Source organism: Brassica napus, chromosome C1 (genome assembly GCF_020379485.1).
Source record: "Brassica napus cultivar Da-Ae chromosome C1, Da-Ae, whole genome shotgun sequence".
In the NCBI taxonomy this organism is placed as follows: Eukaryota; Viridiplantae; Streptophyta; class Magnoliopsida; order Brassicales; family Brassicaceae; genus Brassica; species Brassica napus.
Genome location: NC_063444.1, coordinates 44,534,512 through 44,561,141, shown reverse-complemented (window position 1 = coordinate 44,561,141; position 26,630 = coordinate 44,534,512). Strand labels below are relative to the sequence as shown.

The 26,630-nt window shown below is 34.2% G+C and overlaps 2 protein-coding genes and 1 long non-coding RNA gene across 4 annotated transcripts; all 3 read left to right on the top strand.

Moving 5' to 3' along the window:
* Positions 1 to 10,433: 10,433 nt before the first annotated feature.
* BNACNNG30320D lies at positions 10,434 to 10,983 on the top strand. Its single transcript, XM_013858549.3, has one exon. The coding sequence runs from the start codon at positions 10,589 to 10,591 to the stop codon at positions 10,793 to 10,795; it is 207 nt and encodes a 68-aa protein (XP_013714003.1). The 5' UTR covers positions 10,434 to 10,588; the 3' UTR covers positions 10,796 to 10,983.
* Positions 10,984 to 13,517: 2,534 nt separating this feature from the next.
* LOC111211690 lies at positions 13,518 to 21,320 on the top strand. Its single transcript, XR_002662632.2, has 2 exons — positions 13,518 to 14,661; positions 14,776 to 21,320. It is a non-coding gene; the product is annotated as an uncharacterized LOC111211690 (long non-coding RNA).
* A 2,539-nt stretch (positions 21,321 to 23,859) lies between these two features.
* LOC106417632 (auxin-responsive protein IAA19-like) lies at positions 23,860 to 25,245 on the top strand. Of its 2 annotated transcripts, none has more exons than XM_013858410.3 (3): positions 23,860 to 24,353; positions 24,802 to 24,880; positions 24,980 to 25,245. In XM_013858410.3, the coding sequence occupies exons 1-3, from the start codon at positions 23,945 to 23,947 to the stop codon at positions 25,068 to 25,070; spliced, it is 579 nt and encodes a 192-aa protein (XP_013713864.2). In that variant the 5' UTR covers positions 23,860 to 23,944; the 3' UTR covers positions 25,071 to 25,245. The 2 variants fall into 2 exon arrangements, with proteins under 2 accessions (XP_013713864.2, XP_013713863.2); XM_013858409.3 differs by having other exon boundaries at positions 23,863 to 24,353; positions 24,787 to 24,880.
* The last annotated feature ends 1,385 nt before the right edge of the window (positions 25,246 to 26,630 follow it).

The window sequence follows — 26,630 nt, the reverse complement described above, 5'->3', positions numbered from 1 at the left end:
AAATAAAATTCTCTAGAATGATCATAATTTTTTTTTTATCATAAATATAACCTACAAATATCAAAATGACCAAAATGTTTCATGAGATAAAGAGATTTAAGAGGTTAACTAATATAGATTTAAAGTTTAGATTTAAGGGGTGAAATTTTGGAGGGAGATTTAGGATTTTAAAAAATTAAATTTTAGAAGAAATTTTTTAACATAGTCTCAATTTTTTCGAGTTTCAAAATAAAATTATAAAGTAAAAATTCAAATTTTTTTTTAAAACGTTTATAAAAAACTCGAATTCAAAAACGTATAATTTGAAAATAATAATTTTTATTTAAATAATTATGTATATTTATATATTTTTGAAATAAGAGTATAATTGTATTTTATTTCTTTAATGAAACTTCTTTTATCATTTTTCTTCTTATATGCTCTTTTGGTGAAAATCCTATTTTATGATCATTTGAAAACATTGTCCAAAAAAACATACTTACAAAATACCAATAGTTTCGCAATCTTCTCTATCCATAAACGATCATTTCCTTAATTTTGAATGTCGCTATAAAAATAGAAATCTTACTGAATGTTGACCTATGTATGTGAAATTCGAGGAGATAGCTATTGAGTTTTAGACGACCTAAAACACTAAACATCGTTAAAAACAACAGCAGTTATGTCTCGAAGATCCGAGGCTATTGAATCCAAATTCTATTCGATGTTTTATCTAGTCTGATTCTATAATTTTCATGAAATGATTATATACAAGAAATATATCCTACTTCACCGAAGGATGCAATAAATTCATGAAATGATTACGCAAGTTTTTCTTATAAAGTACGTGAATGTTGTCGAACAAAATAGTGGATTGTGGTAAGGACCTTTGTACGTATTGTTAACATCACATGGATCAGTGACCACCATGGGAAGCTTAGCTAGCTACTTATATCGTCAGCAAGCAATATGTGATATTAAATAGGCAAACAATGAATCTACAGTCTGATCCTTAATTTCTAAAATATATTTTTAACCTAGTGCTAAAATACAGCTGTTTATCTCTTTATATATTATAGGGTCAAACAATAATCTGCAAACTTTCTTTGCTTTTAACGTTTTTCAATAATTCACAATGGCTCATTTTTCTATTTAGTTTATATATGGCTTTTTTCAAACTTAAGACTGACTCTGTTATATATCCTTTACGTTATTTTTCATGGACATTGCTGTAACACCCGTATTTTCCAAAATAACTTAAATAAATAAAAAGCCTGAAATCTCCATTTATTATTTCTCAAAAGTCAATTCCAAAATCGTAAATCAAATAAATAGTCATAAATCCAAATAACATAATAAATCTCGAAAATATCGGTAAATGCATAAAAACTGCAAGTCTGAAAAAGAAAGGAAATAAAACTCCCAAAACACCAGCACGATAGCAATCACTCATGCTCGTCAGTCTCATCTGAAAGGGGAAGAAAGAGGGGTGAGTAACATGGGAGTTACTCTGTGAGGTATGGGATGCTAAACACGCAAACCACTGACTTGATTAAATAGAACTCCCACTATGGAAGTTTAGCTCTAACATGAACAAACAAGACGCCTAAAGCATCACACAAACACAACACAAACAATGCGATGATAGCATATAGCTAGTCCATACACCCCGCATCTCCTCATATGGATATATAACACGTAGCGTCGCTAGTACAGTTTGTATCTGTACCCCCGCCCTCTCAAGTAGCGTCCATGGTACAAACGTCTCTGCACCACACGCCCGCACAAGTAGCATCGCAAGTTCAGACGTCTCTGAACCCCTGCCCGCACAATCAAGTAGCGTCGCTAGCCCAGACATCTCTGAGCCCCCGCCCGCGCACATAGTCCCTACTCATAGCTATGTGTACATACATATATATATCGCATTTCTTAACATCACGCAATCAATCAACGGTTGAATCCTCTAGACCCCTAGTTCCAGTTTACAGTGAATGAACTCACTAACAATCAAGACTCAATTCAAACGGACGGATCATGATTCGAAATCTAAACTACGATAGAGAGAATTCTACACTGGTACGAGATTTACGGAATAGACCCTCACCTTTGCCACGGGTTCTGAAGATAATTTGACGAAACACATAATGGACCTTGACGGCTCTAAAATAGAGCAACTCCAGAACTCTCTGAAAATAAATAAATATGATGATTCTGGCAAAACTGAACCCTAGAGAAAGCAGATGAATAACTCAAGAACTGACCGTTAACTTTTCAATCCCTCCGGTCAGAATGTATTCCTATATGTCCTATTTCCGTAGCCACCGAGTTTACTCCGATCGTACATCATTTGATAAGCAAAAATGGCTTCAGCTCCAGGCTGGTCGTAAACAAAGACTGCAGCAGATCCCCTCGCGAAAACAAGTATAACTCTCAGACTATAATTCGGAATAATGATCCGCTTCTTGGAGATGATAGATAAAAGAGTTAACTATTTACTTACAAAATTCCAAACTGAAATATTTTGATTAGGTTGACCATTTCACCTTTACGCTGAGACTGGTCGGAACTGTCTCTGCAGCGCAACAGCTTAAGCTTATTCTTTCCCAAGAAGCAACAGCAATAACTTTTGCTGCACAACTCCGATCTCGATTCCGTTTGCTGCTACAGATTCCTGGAAACGATATCTATCCCAAAATACATGGCGCGCACCCTATAATCCCCTGGATCGTACTAGAAACGTCTCGCAAACCACTCCTTAGCCATGTATCTGATGGTAACGGTTGGTGATCTCCACCATGTCATGACGAGGGTTGATAAAGGTTCCGGCGCGGTAAGGATCTCAGACCCTTCTCCGGTTAGATGATCATGACGATGGTGATCCTCTGATTACGACTTTGACGAACGGTGGTGTTGTGATGTAACGGCAATGATCACGGCATGTCTCTCCGGTGGACTGTGATGACTCAAGTCGTTGAGCCGTGGTAGTTGGTGATGATCGGTGGATCCAGCGATAAGAAGAGGTGGACAATGGTGGTGATACACGGCTGATGGTTCTCCTTTTACACCAAGAGAAATCCATTAAGAAGAAGAAGGAGATAACGTAGGTGGTGAGACGTATCGGCAACTTCTCTATACTCACATGTTTCAACGCTGGCGGCTGAGCTTTAGGTTTTAGCTAGATGGAGATACTTACAATTTATATAAATGCACCCGGTTTGGTTCAGTAATTAATCCAAATAAATTTATAAACCCGGTTTAGAGATACCGGGTCGTTACAATTCTCCCCCACTAACAAAGAATTCGTCCTCGAATTCAAATCATGTGCTGGCTGTCCAATATCATCCTGAAAAAAAAACAAAACTCTGCATAATCAATTTTGTTTTGATTCTCGGTCTCCAAAGTCTCTTTCTGAATCTTGTACCTCTATCAACAAACTTTGAAAACATAGTCATCATTCTCTGAACCTCTTTCCCTTTCCAATTTATAATATCCATTGGGCGGCAAGGTGCATGTAATTTTTTTTCTCTCTCGGCAGCTGCAAAATGAGCTATGGCTCTCTCCCAACGTTTCTCAAAACTGGCACATGGAATACGTCATGAAAGTCTGACAACTTTGCTGATAACTGCAATCTATAAGCCACTACTCCAATCTACTCCACAATGGGGTACGGTCCCATATATCTCAACTTAAGCTTCTTCCACTTTCAACTCTTGACTCTTCTTAGAAATATCTTTATTTTCATGCAAACAAACTCATCCAAATCAAACTTCAAATCTTTCTTGAAATATCTTCATTTTCATGTATACTAAGTCGCCCACCTAAAACTCAAAATCCTTATAGCGCTTATCTGCATAAGCCTTTGACGGTCATGGACTTCTTTAAGCCGAACCTTAAGCATCTCAACTTGCTCTACTGTTTCTTGAACCATTGATGGTTCTACTTCTCGTATCTCCCCAACAAAGTGGTGTACGACAATGCCTACCATAAAGTGTCTCATATGGTGCCATCTCAATACTCGAATGATAACTGTCGATGTAGGCAAACTCTGCTAGATGTAATGCTTTCCAATCTTCCATTCCACTGTAAGATGCAAATTTGGCATGTCCTCTTAAGTCTGAATAGTTCTCTTTGACTAACCATCTGTATGCTGATAATAAGTTGTATTCCTGTGGATCTTTGTCCCAAGTTTCTTCAAAATGATTCCAAAAATGTAGACGTGAACTTTGAATCCCAATCCGATAGAATGTTGACATCCATGAAACCTCCCAAACTCAATAATGTAGGTCAGCTCCAACTGATTACCTCTGCATGTCTTCTTAATTACTTAGGAAATGGGCTGACTTGGTAAGTCTATCCATGACTACCCATGTGGCATCCTTTCCACTTATGGTGATTTAAAATCCAATAACAATGTCCATAATCACCATGCCTCATTTCCACTCCGGCAAAAGCAAGCTCAAAAATAACATGATAGATAACAGATCCTCTTTCATAGCCATCTGATATGTCTGACATTGTGACGCAATGAAGCTACAACTCTCTTCCTACTAGACCAATTATAGTTAACACTTCATATCTTTGTACCCCTTGGTGTTCCCGATGGGTAGAGAAACACAAGTGATGTATTTGCTGTAAGATCCCTTTTCTTAACAGTTTATCGTCCAACACACAACTCGGTTTCGGTACAGGTACATCCTGCTCAAAACTATTCCGCTCAACACTTATGATATCCAATACTCTCGATCTTAATCTGCTTAACCAAAGCATCATCACTATCCAGAGATCTGCGTATCCTCCATAATAAATCTGCATGCTCCAATGCTTCAAGACCAGCAGTCTCTCCCTCTGCGGTAACTGCACACAATCTGAGACTAGCAAGTGTCCCAGTCAGCTCCTGAACCTCCTTGGTTCCTGAAACATCGTTCCTGCGTCTACTCAAGGCATCTGCCATCTGATTGGCATTACCAGATGGTATGCAATATCCAAACTGTAGCCTGCAATCAATCCAACTGCACTATCCAAGTACAAGTTTTAATGAATGAAGATAGATTTCAGACTCCAATGATCCCAGAGAATCTGAACTTCCTTCCTGTACAATTACAATCCTCAAAACTATAACGCAAATACCACTGCAGCCACTACGAATCATGGATAGGGTAGTAGGTCTCCTGAGGTCTCAACTAATGCAATGTATATGGAATGACCTGATCCTCATGCATCAATACACAATCCGCAAATGCTCATCATGCTCCCTCTATTCCAAGAATAACTCAATGGGGTCGTCGATGAGTACAATCGCGCACTTGTCCAAGTGTTCGGGAAATACATCATTCATAAGCTTCTCAAATGCTATCGGTGCATTCGTCGATCCAAAATGATATCACCAAAACTCATAATATCCATAACGTATACGGAAACCCACATTCCGTACATACTCCTTAACTATAGCAATCTGATGATGTCCTGATGCCAAGTCAACCCTCGAAAACCATGAACCTCCATGCAGCTAATTCAACAACTCATCAATATGATGGTTACCATGTTCAAGTCTATGTAGTCGATACAAAGCCTGAAACACCATCATTTTTTTTCTTTACAAACAACACTGGTGCTCCCCACGGCGAATTATTCGGCCTGATAAATCTCTTGTCAGATGAATCTTCCATATGTTCTTTCAGCTCAGCCATCTCTGCTGGCGCTAATCGGTATAGAACTCGTGAAACCAGAGTCGTCCCTGACTCCAACTCGATCGTAAGAACATCTCCTCTGGCTGGTGACGGCCCATCTAAAGGCCTCAAATACATCTCCATACTCTGGAATAACTGGAAGATCCTGCAACTCATGTTGACCATCGAAATGATCACCAAAATCCATTTACTCCCCATATCCAATAACTCCTCTACATGTAGCATGTATGCAATTAAAATCTGCTCTACTCTAGAAATGTGAACTCTTGCCCTCATGCAATCCAAAAGTACTCGATGTCGTGATAACAAGTCCATCCCAAGAATGATATCGCAAAACACAACTCCATCTCTAACGAGTCTCTGAACCAATCGGCCCTCCAAGCATAACTGGTACACCGCAATCAATATAAATAACTCCCATCGTTTCTATGTCAGCTGTCCGAACTGACACATCTCTGAAATGATCAACACTGCCAAAAACTGGAAAACATACCAAGCATAACTCCAATATCACACAACGCAAGCTGTCGCACCCCAATCCAAAAGTGATCCCCACGAGTTTACAAAATAACCATGCCTCCAAGGCAGTAAATATACTCATACACATGCCAACTCATGGCTCACATCTCATACCACATAATCTCCAATAACAACTCGTGGAGCGATGGCTTGAAGTTTGGGTGGTGGCAACAACATCACATATCCACATGCGGACAATCTCCGAACACGACAGACGAAGCTGATACACACCTGAGAAATCTATCAAACTGTGACATCATCCATCTCTCGAACATCTGGTTGAAACCTTGTTAGCTAAAGAGCGGATGACGATCGTCAATAAAAAGACAATTGGATTAAAAGTCATTGAACGGAAAGGTGTTGTATTTTTCTTCTTTTAAAACTCCCAAATCCCCAGATTCAAAAATCTTTTAAAATCGATTAAACTGAATTAAAACTGAGTCAAAACCGAGTCGAAACCACGTCCCAACAAATCGCCATCCCGGGTCAGAGCCGGGACGGAACCCCGCTCTGATACCAAATTGTAACACCCGTATTTTCCAAAATAACTTAAATAAATAAAAAGTCTGAAATATCCATTTATTACTTCTCAAAAGTCAATTCCAAAGTCGTAAATCCAATAAATAGCCATAAATCCAAATAACATAATAAATCTCGAAAATATCGGTAAATGCATAAAAACTGCAAGTCTGAAAAAGAAAGGAAATAAAACTCCCAAAACACCAGCCCGATAGCAATCACTCCTGCTCGTCAGTCTCATCTGAAAGGGGAAGAAAGAGGGGTGAGTAACAGGGGAGTTACTCCGTGAGGTATGGGATGCTAAACACGCAAACCACTGACTTGATTAAATAGAACTTCCACTATGGAAGTTTAGCTCTAACATGAACAAACAAGACGCCTAAAGCATCACACAAACACAACACAAACAATGCGATGATAGCATATAGCTAGTCCATACACCCCGCATCTCCTCATATGGATATATAACACGTAGCGTCGCTAGTACAGTTTGTATCTGTACCCCCGCCCTCTCAAGTAGCGTCCATGGTACAAACGTCTCTGCACCACACGCCCACACAAGTAGCATCGCAAGTCCAGACGTCTCTGAACCCCTGCCCGCACAATCAAGTAGCGTCGCTAGCCCATACATCTCTGAGCCCCCGCCCGCGCACATAGTCCCTACTCATAGCTATGTGTACATACATATATATATCGCATTTTTTAACATCACGCAATCAATCAACGGTTGAATCCTCTAGACCCCTAGTTCCAGTTTACAGTGAATGAACTCACTAACAATCAAGACTCAATTCAAACAGACGGATCATGATTCGAAATCTAAACTACGATAGAGAGAATTCTACACTGGTACGAGATTTACGGAATAGACCCTCACCTTTGCCACGGGTTCTGAAGATAATTTGACGAAACACATAATGGACCTTGACGGCTCTAAAATAGAGCAACTCCAGAACTCTCTGAAAATAAATAAATATGATGATTCTGGCAAAACTGAACCCTAGAGAAAGCAGATGAATAACTCAAGAACTGACCGTTAACTTTTCAATCCCTCCGGTCAGAATGTATTCATATATGTCCTCTTTCCGTAGCCACCGAGTTTACTCCGATCGGACATCATTTGATAAGCAAAAATGGCTTCATCTCCAGGCTGGTCGTAAACAAAGATTGCAGCAGATTCCTTCGCGAAAACAAGTATAACTCTCAGAATATAATTCGGAATAACGATCCGCTTCTTGGAGATAATAGATAAAAGAGTTAACTATTTACCTACAAAATTCCAGACTGAAATATTTTGATTAGGTTGACCATTTCACCTTTACGCTGAGACTGGTTGGAACTGTCTCTGCAGCGCAACAACTTAAGCTTATTCTTGCCCAAGAAGCAACAGCAATAACTTTTGCTGCACAACTCCGATCTCGATTCCGTTTGCTGCTACAGATTCCTGGAAACGATATCTATCCCAAAATACATGGCGCGCACCTTATAATCCCCTGGATCGTACTAGAAACCTCTCGAAAAACCACTCCTTAGCCATGTATCTGATGGTAACGGTTGGTGATCTCCACCATGTCATGACGAGGGTTGATAAAGGTTCCGGCGCGGCAAGGATCTCAGACCCTCCTCCGGTTAGATGATCATGACAATGGTGATCCTCTGATTACGACTTTGACGAACGGTGGTGTTGTGATGTAACGGCAATGATCACGGCATGTCTCTCCGGTGGACTGTGATGACTCAAGTCGTTGAGCCGTGGTAGTTGGTGATGATCGGTGGATCCAGCGATAAGAAGAGGTGGACAATGGTGGTGATACACGGCTGATGGTTCTCCTTTTACACCAAGAGAAATCCATTAAGAAGAAGGAGATAACGTAGGTGGTGAGACGTATCGGCAACTTCTCTATACTCACATGTTTCAACGCTGGCGGCTGAGCTTTAGGTTTTAGCTAGAGGGAGATACTTACAATTTATATAAATGCACCCGGTTTGGTTCAGTAATTAATCCAAATAAATTTACAAACCCGGTTTAGAGATACCGGGTCGTTACACTTCTATTGGTTCTGTGTGATATTTAAGACTCATGCATTTTTCCACTAAGATATTTGCTATAAAAAAATTATGCTCAAGAGAAGAAGGAATTACGAATTTGAAATCGGGAATAAATCTACTCCAGAGCATGGGAAACTAATGAAATTTAAATTGTACATCAACCCGATTAGTTGGTAGCAACCTAACACGTCAAAACTATGATAAAAAAATTCGTCAAAACTAAAAAAACAGCACCAAAAAGAATCTAAATACTCTTATAGAGAATAGTTTACGAATTAGAGCAACCTGATTAGTTGGTAGCGACCTAACACGTCGTTGACTTGTAACTCTAGTCTCAACTTTGTTTGTTTAGTCACTTATCTATCATTTGTATGTAATTTATTATTACCTAACACTTTCTTGCTTTATGTCAAAATTATCCACTAGTTAAAGACAAGTGACCAATCTGAGTTGAATAATCGTGTGCATATAAGTACACAGTTAAGACTCCCAATAATTATAATGTAGACCAAGCAGAGCGGACAAGAAAATGACATTACATTTTGCTCTATCTTTTTTTTTAATATATGTTCAATCAGTTTGACTTTAAATGATGCAATAGCCCTGGATATTCGGTTCGGTTCCGGTTCAATTCTTTTGGTTTTTCGATTATAGAGGTCTAAGATCCGTTAAAGTATTTATAAGATTCAGTTCAGTTTCGATTTGATTATTTCGATTTTTGGTTCGGTTCGGATAACAAAGTTAGGAACCGGTTTATATCCAAAGTAATTTTGAATCTCCGGTTCGGTTTCAATTTTCTGGTTAATTTGGGTTAAAAGGTAAAACAATCAGGTTGTTTGGATTAAATATCATATTTGTTTTTGGGGTTTCATATAAAAATTCAAATAATTGAGATAATTTAAAATATTTTGGATAAAAAGTATGATAGCAATTCAAAATTTTGGGTATTTTGACTTGTAAATATTATTTTAAACTATTTTCTTATTTTTAAATTAAAGATAATTAATATTTATAAATATATAAACTACATTATAGATATTCGGATGTCCACTCGATTCGGTTTCAATTTTTTGGTTCTAGAAATATAGCATCCATTAGTATAATTGATAGGGTTCAAATCCGAATACACCTCGTGTTTTGGTTCGATTCTTCCGTTTTGGATAAATATGCCCAAGCCTAGATCTAACCATTCATAACCATACTTTTGAGTGAAATCTTGAAAAACTTTTTTCCTTTATTTTTTTTATTGAAAAACTCAGAGCAAAAATCGAACGGAATAAATAAAAAAAATTTAGACATTGGGGCTTACTATAAGCCCAATTATGCAGACTTTTAACGAGTGCGATTTTGATTACGTTCTAGGTCTTTACGTCTAAGAGCAAGAAAATAGAAAATTAAAGGAGGAGAATGGGATCATTCTCATGCCCCATATTACCGATAAGAACAAACTGATTCATCCATGGCGTATGTAACTCCTTTTATTCTGAACGTGGCAGCTGTATATTGAAATTGAATGTAATGTGTACAGTACATCGAATTCATTTCTCCTTGAAAATAGGAATTAAATGAATGTGAATAAAACATTGTAATAAAATGAAGAATTCAGTTAGAGGTTGGGGGTTGTACGTGCGTATGCACGTCAAAAACTCTTTCAAATGTCATATTCTCTATATAAATATGATGTCCAAAGCATATTCTTAACTACCAATTTCTAGGCCAAGCGCGTGTGGATCACTAAAACACCAACAAAACATCTTATAGGACCGATCTAATTAATCACAATCCTGTGTGATTACAAGATAACTATTTGGACTGCCTTTGAAGAAGGAACGAGAATGGTGTGTTTCTGTTTCTTGGTGGACCAGAAGAAGAAGATTAAAGCAAGCAAACCGGCGGCAGGAACGTGTTCCCGGTGCGGTCGTGGTGCAAAAGTCGCTGACATGAAGACTTCGACGAGGTTTTGTCTTGTACCTTTTTATTGCAGATCTTGGAGAGCCATCGTCTGCAGCTTTTGCGGCTCTGTTCTTAAAACGTACCATTGATATATTTATTTGCATGTTTATTTATAGCTCTCCTTCCCCAAATTTTAATTTCGTTGTATATTGGCCTGGTTTTTACAGTAGGCTTAGTTTTTCTTCATAAAGGGAAAATGTTTCAAAAATAAATGATTTTCATCTGTAATTTTTGAAACAGCGAAATATTTCTCATAATTTACATATTTTAAAAATGATCGTTAAATTTTGTTGAAAACGCTAATTTTACATTCCACAGCTGTCTATATAATACATATGAAACCAACATTCATGATTCTGAAATGTAATGAGCATGCTTGAATTCAGATATGACATAGCTAAAACTATAATATTAGAACTGATTGAGCCATATAACGCATATAATATTCCTTTTCCATCTTACTAAAATACTAGTCATATCAAAATTTCTTAAGTTAAAAATTTGTGAGCAATTTTCATTGTTGCAATGATGGAAGAAGAGAGTGTTTTAACTATTGAATAATTAAACATGACATGTAGCATAATGATTTAGTGCCACTGACATTGTTGTGTCAACATCTGAATTCAAATCAAACATATTGCTAAATAGCTATCGAATACTCTCTCCGTTTATTAAATTAGATGTTTTAAAAAAAAATTTGTTTCACAAAAATAATCTTTTTGTATTTTTAATGAAAAAAATGTGATATTCAAAAAAATTAATTGACTTTATTGTATTACTATTGATTAAAAATTATATAAAATTAAAAATTACAGAAAACAATACATTTTTATAGTAATTTAATGTGATTCTTAATATGTATGAACGCTACAAAATCTACATTTATGAAACGGAGAAATCAGTTTGCAGTGATCTTTTAGAAAACGAGGAATCGAGAAACCCAACACACATTTTTAAGGAATCAGTTGCATTTTTTGGGCTCTATCTTCCTGGCCTAATCGTTGAAATTTTGTACTAGGCCTGGGCGCTCGGGTCTTCGGGTCGGGTTCGGACCGGTTCCTTTCTGGTCCGGGTCTTTCGGGTCCGAAATATTTAGATCCAATAGGTACTTAGAAATTTTCGGATCGGGTAGGGTTGGTTCTTTTCGGATCCGGATAGGTTCGGGTCTATAATTAAAATACCCGTAATTTTTCGGGTCCATATCGGATCCGGGTCGGATTCGGGTATTTAGTATCTGAAAAGGACATGGCATATCCAACGCGATCAAATTTAGTCGATATTTGTCATATATATCTAAAATTTTACAAAATAAATTAAATGAAACTATTAATAATTAAAATAAAACAGTTTTAAACCCTAAATTTTACATTTTAAAGCTTCATATTACTTAAAAAATGTTACAAAATAATAACAAATATTGTTAACAAAAGATATTTCAACTAAATCATAAAATAATATATATAAAATAGAACAAAAAAAATCATAGTTTTAGATATACGTTTTTTTAAGTCGGGTACAAATCGGTTCTTATCGGGTCGGGTCTATTCGGGTCGGGTCTTTTCGGATCCAGGTCTATTCGGATCGGTTCCTTTCGGTTCCGGTTCTTTCGGGTAAAAGAAATTTAGACCCAAAACGTACTTGAAAATTTTTGGTTCGGTTTCGGATCGGGTATTTTTTAGTCGGTTCCGGTTCGAGTTTTCGGGTCCACGTTAAAATGGCTAGGCCTATTTTGTACCGTCTCTAGTCTTTGTATAATGATCTGCATTTATGCTTTTACGTTATATACTTTATGTATATTATTACTACTTTCTTCCCGGTAAAATTCATCTTTATTTACTATAAATAAAAAGAGAGTTTATCGTATCTTTTTTACTTACTTTTTTTAGTGCACTGTTCGTATAATTAAAACAAGTTTTGATCAGTAGAGGTTATTCCAAAGAAAAACTCTATCCGACCATACTAGTTTACATGGAAAAACTCAATTGTTCTGGTCTTAATTAGCATTATTTGCTAGTGAATTTGAACGAACATTTCAAATCCTACATACAAGAAACAAACTCACACTTCCAAAATTATCACACAACAGATGAAACACATTTATCTTTGGGGTGAAGGTCGATTAGTCGACAAGATTTGTAATTGTATTTACTAGATCGATCTGAGTAGTGGGTCTCGATCTTGATCAAGGGGATTTGCATATCTCTCTCATACGATGTTGCCTAGAGCAATCCTTCCACCTCAATATATCAAGCCGACATGCTTCTGCTGCAACCACTTAATCCAAATGATTCATCATCTATTTGATCCTTAAGATTCCACCCTAATCAACTAGATGTGCCATAATCGATCCATGAATTTGACAAGTCAGGATTTGAGATATAGAAGGGGGTTGCTTCAATAGGTTCGTTTGGAGGACATCAAGATACTCCTCTCTTTTTTAAAGGGTTTGCTTTCCTCCAACATTCCATTTCAAGAGAAACAAATTGTATAATTTTGATTGGAGAAGTGTCATCAAAAAATTTGTCGTTCTTTACATTCCAAATGTACTAAATGATCCATGAAAATTTGTCGAATTGTGGTTCTAATGGAACTATCCCTTTTCTTCTCCAAAACAGAAAATCCATGTTTTGGTATTTTAATAAACTCAAGAAGCAACCCAAAAAGAAAGAATAGCCGGATAAAGTCCAATGAGAACATTAGAAAGAAGATAATTAATCGACTCCACTGGACCATCATATCTGAGATAGCTCCAATCTGTATACATGTATCTATAGGTGAGACTATATGTCATCGCCACACATCCAGAGATATCATGCCACAAGAAGTGTTTCATCTTGCCGTGAACTTGTATTTCTACGCATGGCTCTGTAGGCTTGTGATATTCGGTTCGAGAACATATTATTGGTTTTGTTGAATGATACACATTCTAAGTAGTTCATATCCATATCTAACTGAGTAAATCCTAGATTTCGTGTGATTTCAAGCATATCCATCTAAAGAAAAATGAACTGCTACGTCTCAGCCCAAGAATCAATAGTATATCTTTATGGTGGAAAAACTCCAGTAAAAAAAGAAAGAATCCGACTCTTTGATATCATTCATGATAAAAAAAAAAGTGAACAAAAGATTGAGATTGTTTGTAAACGACGCGGTTTCAAGTTATATCTGAGTATAAATTTATGATTTATCTAAAAAGATCTAGTTCAACTTAAGTCATCCATACGGGTGAAAGTGGTAAGCAATTATCAATATATTGAGATCATATCAAATTACTTTGTCACATTGTTTTCATTACCTTAATTTTCGAGAATACAACAAATTAACATAAGGAATTTCCTATCTTTTTATTAGTACAATGATATTTTTTAAAGTAAATATTTTAAAATGAAATTGACAAAAAATTTGAGACAAAGCTCATATGTGTTGATACTCAAATGTATTGATAAAAGAGAAATCTTAAAGTTTTTGATTCATCTACTTCTTATGTATATTGATTTCTATATCTTAAACGCTATTGGCAGACCGAGAAAAAAAAAACAAAAACGCTACTGGTAGAAGTGAAGTTGGGTCCAATGGACAGAAAAAACCGAAATACTTTTCTAACATGGGAACATAAGCAAGTCTTTGCACAAAAGAAGAAAAGTATAAGTCTTTCTACCGTGTCTTGGCGGGCAAGTGTAAGGACAAAATTAGTTTTGAAATAGTAAAAAATCATCATCAATGATAATGATGTAACCAATGAAGATGTATAAATAAATCAGCTCATATCTTGCACAAAAGTCTATATAAATCATCTCTTCTCTTTACTTCTGTTTACATCTAGTCTTTACGGTTTCTATAGAACATATCTTCAACTAACTAATGGCTAACAAGCTCTTGTATTTTGTATTGATGGCGGTGTTTCTACTGTTTAGTGTGTCCAAAATCTGGTGGGAAACTCCTAATAAACGGCGAGGTGAGTAACAAGTTTTAGCCACTAAAGTTGTAAACAGCAATTTAAACTAATCATTCAATTTGTTTGTTGTGTATACAAGTCTTTGACGTGTATATATTTTTTTTTTTGCTTTAGTTTACTCGACAATGGAATTGGTCGATAAACTTTTTAAATCGGGAAAAGCGTTACTTCATATCGGATTCGATGAAGATCAAGAGTACTTTAAATCTTATTTTCTGCTATAGACTATTACATCAGGTTAGCATGTGTTATATATGGTTTTCTCAATGGCTATTGTTGTGTTTTTTGTTTATAATAAAAGTAAAACAGTTATGTAATCAAAGTCAAAACTATATATGCATCATGGATAAAATGGTTAAAAGAAATCTTCGACATGCCGAACGTTTCAGACATGTATTTCATAGGACAATTCGGAATAGTACAGTCAGACGTGTATTCTAATCAGAGGCGGATCCATGTGCATAGAAAGAATGTCAGCTGACACACCTTAAATATAAAAAATAGGTTTGTTACTTTTAAAGAATATAAATTCTTCAACTCTGATGGCTATTTTCTTTATGGCTGACACCCCTTAACCTGAGTTCTATCCCATTTGACACTTTATTTTTATTTCCTTTTATCTCTTCTTTTACTTACACAATTAAAGCTCATTATTTATGACCCAGATTTAAATAAGTTTTCGGTCCGCCACTTATGGTAGTAGAATTATCGGCGGTAAAATAGTCTATATAATATTTTTGTTGTTGTAATAACATAATTAAATTAGAGATTTAAAAAAAATGAAAGTCATCAAAACTATAACCACAGAAACGGGTCATGTGTCGGCAGATTCAACTTGGGTTAATAAGCTGGCGAACTGAAAGCGCAGCCAAGACTCCTAGTTTTGCTCTGGCGAATACTTTAAAACACATTTTCTGTATATTTTGAAAGTTTTCTGTTCAAATAAGCTTTTGTAAGATACTACTACTATGCAAGGAAATATTCGAACATATCTTAGCAATACATAGTTGAGTTAAATAAGTATTTGCTCGATTACCGAGACTAATGCGTCCGCCAAACACTCGTGCTTTGCTTTTATAGCATGTTGCCAATTTGTCAGACAATGTTTATTGACTAATCATTATTTTTATAATTTTCTAGAAGAATCAAAAGTTCTTAATGTTTTACTTTGCTTTTATGAGAATGATATACTGTATGTTTTCTTTTATAATTTTTTTTGGTGCAAATTTTCTTCAAAAATTGTTTATTCGTAATTCTACATTTTTAATTTTAATTTGTTTTCATGAAAATAACACAGTATATAAATACTTATTTGCTATTTCTAAATCGATATGCTTTTGTTCTGCCATCATACTTAAATTATTACCAGAATTTACGATGGTAAAAATTGATTTTTAATCTCCGTGCATGCTTCCCAACCAAATATTCTCTTGTTTCTGACTGTACAAATGTATTTGCTTTACATTATTTAAAAAATCTGACAATAATAGCAATACACAATATATGCGTTTTTAATGCATATAAGATTTATTAATTAAAAAAAAACTGGTTACATGGTTTAGTTTATGCTGCTTATCGACGTGGGAACATACTTGTAATATACCTTATATATTTGGTCGTCCGTTTAATCAAAATTATGCCCCCCCCTTGTTTTTGTTTGTGTTGAAGATACGTATTGTCAATGTATAAGAGAGTTAGAACATAATTATGACTCTTGAGACTTGTTATATTTTATTATAAGTAACCCAAAACATAAGCAAGAGAATATTGATCGCGCGTGGATAACGACACAACGTATAAGAAACATGAGACATGTCACAATCACTATGAAAGTTTTCCAATCAGAACTCGAGTAAACGCAGATGATTTTATGTATAATATACTTTCAAAAATTAATTATACTAAAGCATTTCTTTTGGGATCTGAGTTTTAATTAGACTGCCTGAAATTTCCATGTTGAATGACATTCTTTCAAACTGCAAGCGGTGGAGTTTCTAGACTTTGAAAGGGAAAATAAAGCATCTCGGTCGACGTATACAAAGTACAGAAACATTGTACACTGTGGGTAACTCGAAGCTTTACATATGTTTGAAGCACTCTGATTATAATGATAACTAGTAGGACGGGACAAAATATCTCGAACCGAAGAACATACCCGAAACCGATTAAAAAACCAGGGTTCCGAACCGATCGGACCGGAGAAAATAACCGAATGGGTTCTAAATTGATGTATCCGACGAATTGGTACCCAACTCGATCCGAACCGAGAATCGAATGAGTATTCGAAGATATCCGAAATGTAAATTTATATTTACAAATATTATTTATAATTATATGTATAATTGTTTTAATAATTAAAATTAAAATTATAAATTAAATATATTAGTTATTTTCAATACTTTTGTGTATTTTCGGATAAAATATGATAGTTTGGATAAAAATACTCAAACAAAACCGTATCTAATGAGTATTTTTGGTTATTTTTTGGTACATTTGGGTAGTTTTGATACACAATATCTGAATCGAATTAGATAATATTGTTACTTTGGGTACTATTATCCGAACTCGTTTCAGATACATTGGTTATTCGGTTATTTTCAGGTTCCTTTACATCAGAACCGAACCCACCCGGACCCGGGAGGACCCGGCCCAAAATTTTGTACTACCCGAACAAGGCCTAATTTCCAAACCCGAAAAACCCGATACCCGAAAGAACCGACCTGTACCCGAACGGGTGTTCGAATGCCCATGCCTAATAACTAGAGATTGATCCCGCTCACCCGAGCGGATGTTTGTTTTTACTTTTTTATAAGTAAATTTTTGTTTTGTATAAATGGTATATATATATTTATAATTAAACGTATATGTTGATGGTTGACACGTGAAACCGCACAAGTATTTATTTTTACGTTTTTATAAGTAATTTTTTGTATAAATGGTATAATATACGTTATGAATCAATCAAAATAGTTGAGGTATATGTTCCCTATTTTTAGTCGTCTGCGTAAATCAATAGTATTGTGATACTGTTATGAACATAATTTTTTGCTTAGCTAGATTATAGAAAGTATTACCTAAAGGCTAAATCTATCGTACATGGTTTCATTTAGAATAAGATAGATTATAGAAAGTAGTTTAGACCCAAATATATATATATATATATAAAGATTACGATTTAATTAACAAATGATTGAGTTTTTAATAAATAGAGAATATTCTTAAATATTTTTGTGATAAAAATTGATTATGTTTGTTATTTACGATTTTACATAAATAGCAAAATTTTGTAAAATCGCGAATTATGATTTTGAAGAATGTATGGATGGATGTTTTTCCTTGTTAGTTATAATAAGGGTAACCTAAATGTAGATTAGTATATAGTACTTAAAGCTTTAAAACACATATATAAAGAATAATAAATTTGATAAACATTTTTTAAATGCAAAACATATATGTGTGAAGAAGAAGAGTTACATGGGTGGACATTTGCAAAGAAATTCAGTTTTATTAGGAAGAATAGTTTGGAGGAGGTTAGCAAATCTTAAAATGTAAAATACAAATTTTATATAAAAAATGTAAATACAAAATGAGAAAACATATACTAATAAGGCAGAAACTTTAATCATTCTTCTGTTTTGTTGGAGTGCAAGATTTGAACCGATTGCAGGGTCGAGTGATTGCTATTTTAATTTGTATTTACATTTGTTGTGTTATGAATCTGTGTATTGTGAAGTTGTAATGGTCGAGATATATAAATTGAAGGTGTATTGAGATGATGGCCATCTAGCTTTTGAAAACAACTTACAATAATATTTTATTTGTCGACATAAAATTTTAATATTACTATATGTTAGTACAAAAATTAACCAAATTGTTTATGTATTAGATTTAGGATATTATTTGTCAAATTAGGAAAACCAATAATTGCTTAAATTTAGGTTTAGTCATTACTCCAATGGCATATATCTGTAAATAATTTGTAAGTCTTAGAGTTAATTATAAATTGTACTTATGTTTTAATAGATTAGATGATGGTGGTTGACCCGTGAAACCGCACAAGTATTTGTTTTTACGTTTTTATAAGTAATTTTTTGTATAAATGGTATAATATATGTAATAAATCAATCAAAATAGTTGAGGTATATGTTCCCTATATTTAGTCGCCTGCCTAAATATATACCATTGATGATACTGTTATGAATATAATTTTTTGCTTAGCTAGATTATAGAAAGTATCACCTAAAGGTTAAATCTAACGTACATGGTTTCATTTAGAATAAGATAGATTATATAAAGTAGTTTAGACCCAAATATATAGAAAGATTACGATTTAATTAACAAATGATTGAATTTTAATAAATAGAGATATTCTTAAATATTGTTGTGATAAAATTTTATTATATTTGTTATTTACGATTTTAAATAAATAGCAAACTTTTGTAACAATAAAATCGTCAATTATGATTTTGAAGAATGTGTGGATGGATGTTTTTCCTTGTTAGTTATAATAAGGGTAACCTAAATGTATAGAAGTATATAGTACTTAAAGCTTTAAAACACATATAAAGAATAATAAATTTGATAAACTAAATCACTCGGATATATATTAAAATTTATTTTGATAATGAAATTGATTGTGTATTAGATTTAGGATATTATTTGTCAAATTAGGAAAAACAATAATTGCTTAAATTTAGGTTTAGGTTTAGTTATGATTCCAATGGCATATATTTGTAAATAAGTTGTAAGTCTTAGAGTTAATTCTAAATTGTACTTATGTTTTAATAGATCAGATGAGATAATGACTATATAAGTGCATTTATTAGCTCGATCTGTTGGAAATGTAATGTTTTCATGTTGTTTTTTCTTTTGAACGAAATGTTTTAGGTGGGCTTATTGAATTAGGGATTTGAGAAGGTTTTTAAGATTTTAAGATTTAGAGGGTTTTGTTGAATTTAAGGATTTTGATGGAGGATTTTGTTGTTGATGGAGATTTAAAAGGAGAACTAAATTTTGATCCGCGCTTAGAAAGCGCAGATTTATTTTTGAAATTAAATAAAATTTTAATGAATTTCTAAATAATATAATGCATAGATCTGATAACATTTATCGTAGAACGAACCATACCAAACTGAAAAAACGAAACCAACATTAAAATGAATTTCATAAATAGCCAAACAGATTATATATCTTTGAAACCGAAAAACTGAAACCGAACCGATAACCAAATGGGTACGTGAATTTTTGGAATACAAATGATATAACTACAAATACTAATTACATTTAATTTCTAGGTAAACAAATTTTATGAAAATATTGTTTATTAACTGAATTACCTAGATAGTTTGTATTCAAAATATTAAAAATTGACTGAATTGTCCGATATTTTTATCCAAAAACTTGAGTTATCCAATATTTAAACTGAAAACCCCAAATTATCTATTTAAACTGAAAACCCCAAATTATCTGATATTTTATCTATAAATTCAAAACTACCCGAAAAAAAGAATCAAACTGGAATCGATTTGAACCCAATTTTTTTGTGTTGGAATCGGTTGGAAATGTAATGTTTTCGTGTTGTTTTTTCTTTTGAACGAAATGTTTTAAGGTGGGCTTATTGAATTAGGGATTTGAGAAATTTTTCAAGATTTTAAGATTTAGAGGGTTTTGTTGAATTTAAGGATTTTGATGGAGGGTTTTGTTGAAATACAAGGATTTTGATGGAGATTTAAAAGGAGAATTTGGTAGGAATGGTAAAATCTTTTAAAATTACTTTAACAAAAACTTAAACCATTAAACTATAAAATCGTAATCTGATTGTTAGGTTTATATGAAAACATATATATCAATGATATTACTATACAATATAAAGAAATATAGTCATGTAACGATTGCGCGTACAGTGAAAAAAAATTAAAACATTCTTTGATAGGTTGCAGAGTTCAAACAAAAGTCCAACTCTTCTACTTCTCCTCTGTTGTGTGCTATGTGCTCCTTCACATCTTCTCTCTGTCGGTAATCCACCAATAAGAGGATTGCCTATGTAGTTTTTTTTTCTCGTTGAAGGTGCTAAATTGTGTGCTCTGCCTAAGACAATTCTTCAGGGAAATCAAGACGGAATTCTTCAGGGTTTTCCTCTTTAGTCCCAATCCACCATGATTTTCATGTTATCAAAATAGTCATCGCATAAGACGTTTTTACCACCTCTAAAGAATTGCAGAGTCAAGTATCTGTTCTTCGGATACAAGATCGTTCCAAAAAGCTTCATTCGACCCTGGGGGAAGCTGAGATAGAGGACGGGGTTTTGGTAGAGAGTTGATCGAGATCGCGGATGGTGACGCCGGAGATGGGAGCGAGGAGACCAGGGATGGGGAAGAGGAAGCGGTTCTAGAGCTATGACGTGCGGATGATGTTGGAGCCGTAGTGCTTCTCTCTCATCCGTTCTCTTGTCCCAAATATGAAATAATTGTTTTTCTTAAATTCTATTTCTTTAGATGGTATTTTTTTATTGGATTTGAAGAGTAAATCATAGTTTTTAATAATCTAAAATAACTTCTGATGAATCTCAGTGATGAAATCCATATTTCACAATAAGAGGTGATTTAGTAGGGTTTTTATAAATGCTACATTCAATAAGGGAGGATTTGTAGAACTTTTCATAAATATCTAATCCAATAAGAGAAGATTTGGTAAAATCCTAAAATTTTATGAAATCCCTAATTCAATAAGCCCCACTTAGTGTTGTTAAACTTATATTTCAAGGTAAAATTAAACCTTTTGCTTTCTATGGGTATCCAAGTTTTCAGATATATTAAACCTTTTTGCGTGTTCACTTCTGGAGAACTCGGACATCAACGCTTATTTTTATAAATCTTGGTGCTACCAAATGTCATTTGTTAGTCACTGGAACCATTAAAAATAAAGTAGACAAACTAGAAATATGGGGGATATTGTGTGGTTGTATTTCATATAATTTCACGTGGCCCAACCTGTTGCTGTTCATCAATCAATCAAAGTATGTAGACAATAGTGAACCCACACACACGGTCGATCTTCTTTTTCTATGCTCGTGTCCATGCATCTTCGGTGCAAAGATGACACCACAATTGAGTAATGCAGAAGATAAATCAAGAGACAAAGTAGATACAAGCAACCAACTATTGCGTTACTAGAAATCGCCTAAACAATCTATTACAAGACTTGCTTATCAACTTTACACAACTTGTTAACACCATAACAGCTGCTACTGAAAGATTCTTAATCTACTCAGACTTGTCTCTCTGTCGCCAGTACTTCAGCAACTGCTTCAGTACGACCCAAGAACACTCTTAAGAACTTTTCTCTCTCTATAAGATCAGCCTCTATGTCTATGTCTCTTTACGGACGATCCATAGCTATCTTATATTATTCTCCACGTTCCTGAAACCCTAGTCTCCAAGGCAACATGGATATGAACATATTCCATAACATCAAGTGCAACTTTTCTTTTTTTGGAATGCACTTATTCCTCTTCTTTTAAGTCATAAACTTGCTCTTCAAGTTTATTTCTCTTTCCATATCTCCAAGATACTCTCTTGCTCTCCAAATCTACACGACTCCTATTCAGCACCTTGATTCCACATGGTCTTTACCACTCAACACGACGTCTTTTTTTAGCAACTACGTCAGCGACTAATTCAGGGCGGACATCTCTAACCCCATGATTACTTCTTGTGTTAGATTGGGATGTTGAGCAAAAGATAGTTAGCAATAAGACAACCTAAGAACTCGGGTCTAGCTGAGTTTGAACTCATTCGAAACTAGTTTACTCCCCTGAAAATCATTGGGTTGTGACTAACTTTGGAAATGCGTGTATTGCATGAAAAACCCTGACGTAACACATGGTTATCATATAAATTTTCTTTGCCAATTTTTTTATATGCAGACTTCAAATAAGATTTTACAATAGATGTTTTAAACCCGTATTAGTTGAATTGATCTGCTCTTTACCAATCAACAATATAATAAGATCGATCTACAAGTAAAACTGATTCAAAATTTGATCATAGATACCCCAAAAGTTCAATCAAATATAAACCAAACTAATTTTAAAAGAGAGAGGGACAAATCAGACCAAAACTTGAAAGCTATTTTTTTTTTTGGAACAAAAAACTTGAAAGCTAGTTAAGTAGTTACTTTCGTTGAAAGTATGAATATGTTTGATATCTGAACCAAAATATAAAAACACATGCCAAATTAATCGCAACTAGATTCAATTTTACTTTAGTCTAGTGCAAAACTAAACTCGCATTATATTTGGTACCATCCATACAAATTATATTTGGATTTTGGTGTATCCTCTCCCCATGTGAGATTTTTGCGGTGACCAATCAAAATCATTACTGAAATATCTTATAATTAAGCTAAATATCGTTAGTTGGCAATTTAAAAAGTATGGAAGGAGATATAACGAACATATCCCAAAATGGTAGGATTTGATTAAATATGCATATACTCTTATTAGAAATGTGAACAAATAGACTTAACTTAATATTTATTTCCACTATAAAATAGCGAGAACTTAATTTAAAAAGGAGAAAAGGTATGCTGTAGTTGTGATTTACTAGTTACAACAAGAACACACATGGGATGTTAGACCATGATTATCCATGAAACCCACTAAGGGTTTTTTAATTTTTTCTTTTTCTTTGTCAGATTAGAAAATTAAAAAATTAAAAAGCGCACCAATCGCGAATCGCCACGTGTCGGTGGAACACGCAAACAGACCAAAATCGATCTTTATTTGGTGCTTTCTGTAACTGATTCTTATGTTTCTATGGGATCCACGCAATACTTTTTTTCAAAAAATCCCTTTAAAAACCTGCGATAATCCTGTCGAAGTAAGATTCGGATTCCAATAATCCAACGGTCAGAGAAAAATCACAAGAAATTTTCACAACCGTAGGATCTGTCCCTTAACCACCTTGTGGTGCCGGTCTTTGTCTTTATTAATTGTCGAAATTTTAAAAAAGCACCAAACTTATGTCTCTCATGTGACCGACCACCGCATCTTCAGTTGATCTGTCTTTGCCCCCATTTTGTCTCCCCCACACAAATTGAGTAAGAAGACTTTAGATATCAAACGACTTTACGTGTCACTCTCTTATTGGTCTTTATCGGTTTAATCGTGTGGACCAAGGAAGCAACATATATAAAGCACGACGCGGTAGTGCCATTACTACAAGAAGAGAAGTGTGTGTGAAAAGAAAGTTCTCATATTTCAAAATAATAAAGAAGTTAAGAAATGGAGAAAGATGGACTCGAGCTTGAGATAACGGAGCTGAGACTTGGACTTCCGGGGAGAGATGTGACGGAGAAGATGATGAAGAAGAGAGGTTTCACGGAGATGATCATGACGTCTTCCGGAAGTAATAGTGAACAATGTGAGAGCGGCGTTGTTTCATCTGGTGTTGACGTGGAGAAGGTTAATGAAACGCCGGCGGTGAAAACTCAGGTGGTGGGGTGGCCGCCGGTTTGCTCTTACCGGAGGAAAAACAGCTGTAAGGAAGTTTCGACGACGAAAGTGGGGTTAGGGTATGTGAAAGTTAGTATGGATGGTGTACCTTACTTGAGGAAGATGGATCTTGGTTCAAACCAAGGTTATGATGATTTAGCCTTTGCTCTCGATAAGCTCTTCGGTTTCCATGGCATTGGTTAGTAAATGAATTCTCGCGTATTAAACTAATGTAGAGTGGTTAGGTCACATGAAAATAACTAATTAATCGATAGTACGAGTGATTAGATTAAGAACTAAAGCGTTTTAATAGGTAATGCAAGAAATTGTTAAGAGGAACACATATGGAAATCTTAATACATGTTTTAGACTTAATTAAGAGTGTTGTGGTCTCTTCTTATTCATCTGGTGAATATCAGATTTAGGTGGTTTAAGTTTAGTTCTAACTAGAAAAATCTTGAGTTAGCTCGTCATGACCTGCCTAGTCTTAAAACTAGAGATTTAAATTTCATTTTTTCTTTCTTTTAGAATGAATAGTCTTTAAACAAGACACTATAAACCAGAAATTGGACTTCTATAACTATCACAATATAATCAACACACGATTAATATTTACATATACATATGTGCAGGAGTGGCCTTGAAAGATGGTGATAACTGCGAATACGTTACCATATACGAAGACAAAGATGGAGATTGGATGCTCGCGGGAGATGTACCTTGGGGGTATATGTTCATATCTCTTGGCTTAGATTAGATTTCATTATAAACTTAATATATGTTACAGTTTAAATTTAAACTGGTTTGGGTATTTTAATTTTGCAGAATGTTCATAGAGTCATGCAGGAGGTTGAGGATTATGAAAAGATCCGAGGCTACCGGATTTGGGCTGCAGCCTAGAGAAGTAAACGAGTGATATGACAGCTTGAACAAGATGCAAGGGACTGGTTAATTAATTTAACCTTTAACTGGACCAAGATCATTTAGAACATTTTCCCAACTCATGTTATATGTAGTATATATATCTTATACAATGCCATTCTGTAAGACAATTTCAAGTTATGGTTTGCATAATTATCTTCAGAAAGACAGCTCTATATACTATCCTTGTTTCTTGATTGTTGTTAAGACATTACTTTGGTTAAACTCACTGTTATTTTGATCTATATATAGTATGTTGCAGGGCCGTCTTTTTCCACGTGCAAGTGGAGCGGTCGAACAGGGTCCAAAATTTTAAGGGGTCCATAATTTTTTTAGTTTTACTATAGTTATAAATATAAAATCACATGTTTATGAAAATAAGATAACTATATTTAATTTTAATTTTTGTATTTATTAACCAATAAACATAAATATAAGTTACATATTTAATTGTGTTTACATAACCAAAGAAAAATGCAATAAGTTAAGGAGTAATTAGCATTTATATCAATTATATATTTTGGAAAGTAAAAAATAGATGTTGGTGTTTGTTTTAATATTCATTGTAAGTTTAGAAAGTTAATATTCTAATTTCATTATGTTTAGGAAATTATTATTAATTAGTGATTATAAATAGGGAGAGAAGTATATAATTTATTCACCAACTTTTACAAAAAAAAAAATAGCAAACACAAAGAAGAAGTACTAAACAGATTACGACGAGAAGAAAAAAAAGAGTCTACAGCTTTTTGTCCAATCACTATCCAGGTTCTATTGTTCTATTATATTTTTATAGAATATGGCTCATGATTGTAGATACAAAAATGTCAAAAAAAAAACTGAAAAATTTGTAGTCTCAAAGAGGTGTCAAGAAAGATTAAATGGAATAGCGATAATGTAATTGAAAATGATATTTTGGAGAAGATCAAATTTGATGATTTGGAGATGATTTTGCATAAAACAAACTTAAAGAATAGCGTTATTTAGATTAAAAAAAATAGATTGGTGCTACATTATCACAATATTTTGTTAGAAAAACATATAAATTATTTTAGATTATTAAAAAGAACCTTGTTTTTTTCTTTAACAGAGTCTCTATAGAGTTTGAGATGGCCGTGGTATGTTGCAAAGTGTATCTTACCTTCGGTTTCCATTACTTCTTTTTCTTTTTTTCTTTTTTAATTTGATAAAGGTTTCCATGATTTCTCCTTTTCCTAATATTTGAATCTTTTTACCTTTCAAATAACATTAAAGGTTACTGTAATACTTTTGGGTTTGTTGTGATGCAATGCTTTTCACATGATCAAAGGTTAAAAAGCTATCCCAGGTAAAGTAAGTCGAGAAATGCCTAGCAATGATGACGAACTCAAGAAGAGCCTTGAGATGTTTTTGGAGTTTTTTTTCTCCCCTGGTGAATCAACAAAGCAGTCAAAGAAGACTAGAGATTGATCGCCTTTGTAGTGATTAGTGAAGTTACAATTATACCAATAGTATAATACATGCTTGTGGATTCATCTTTGATAATTGAAGGGTTTGATTAGTCAAATGTTCCGGA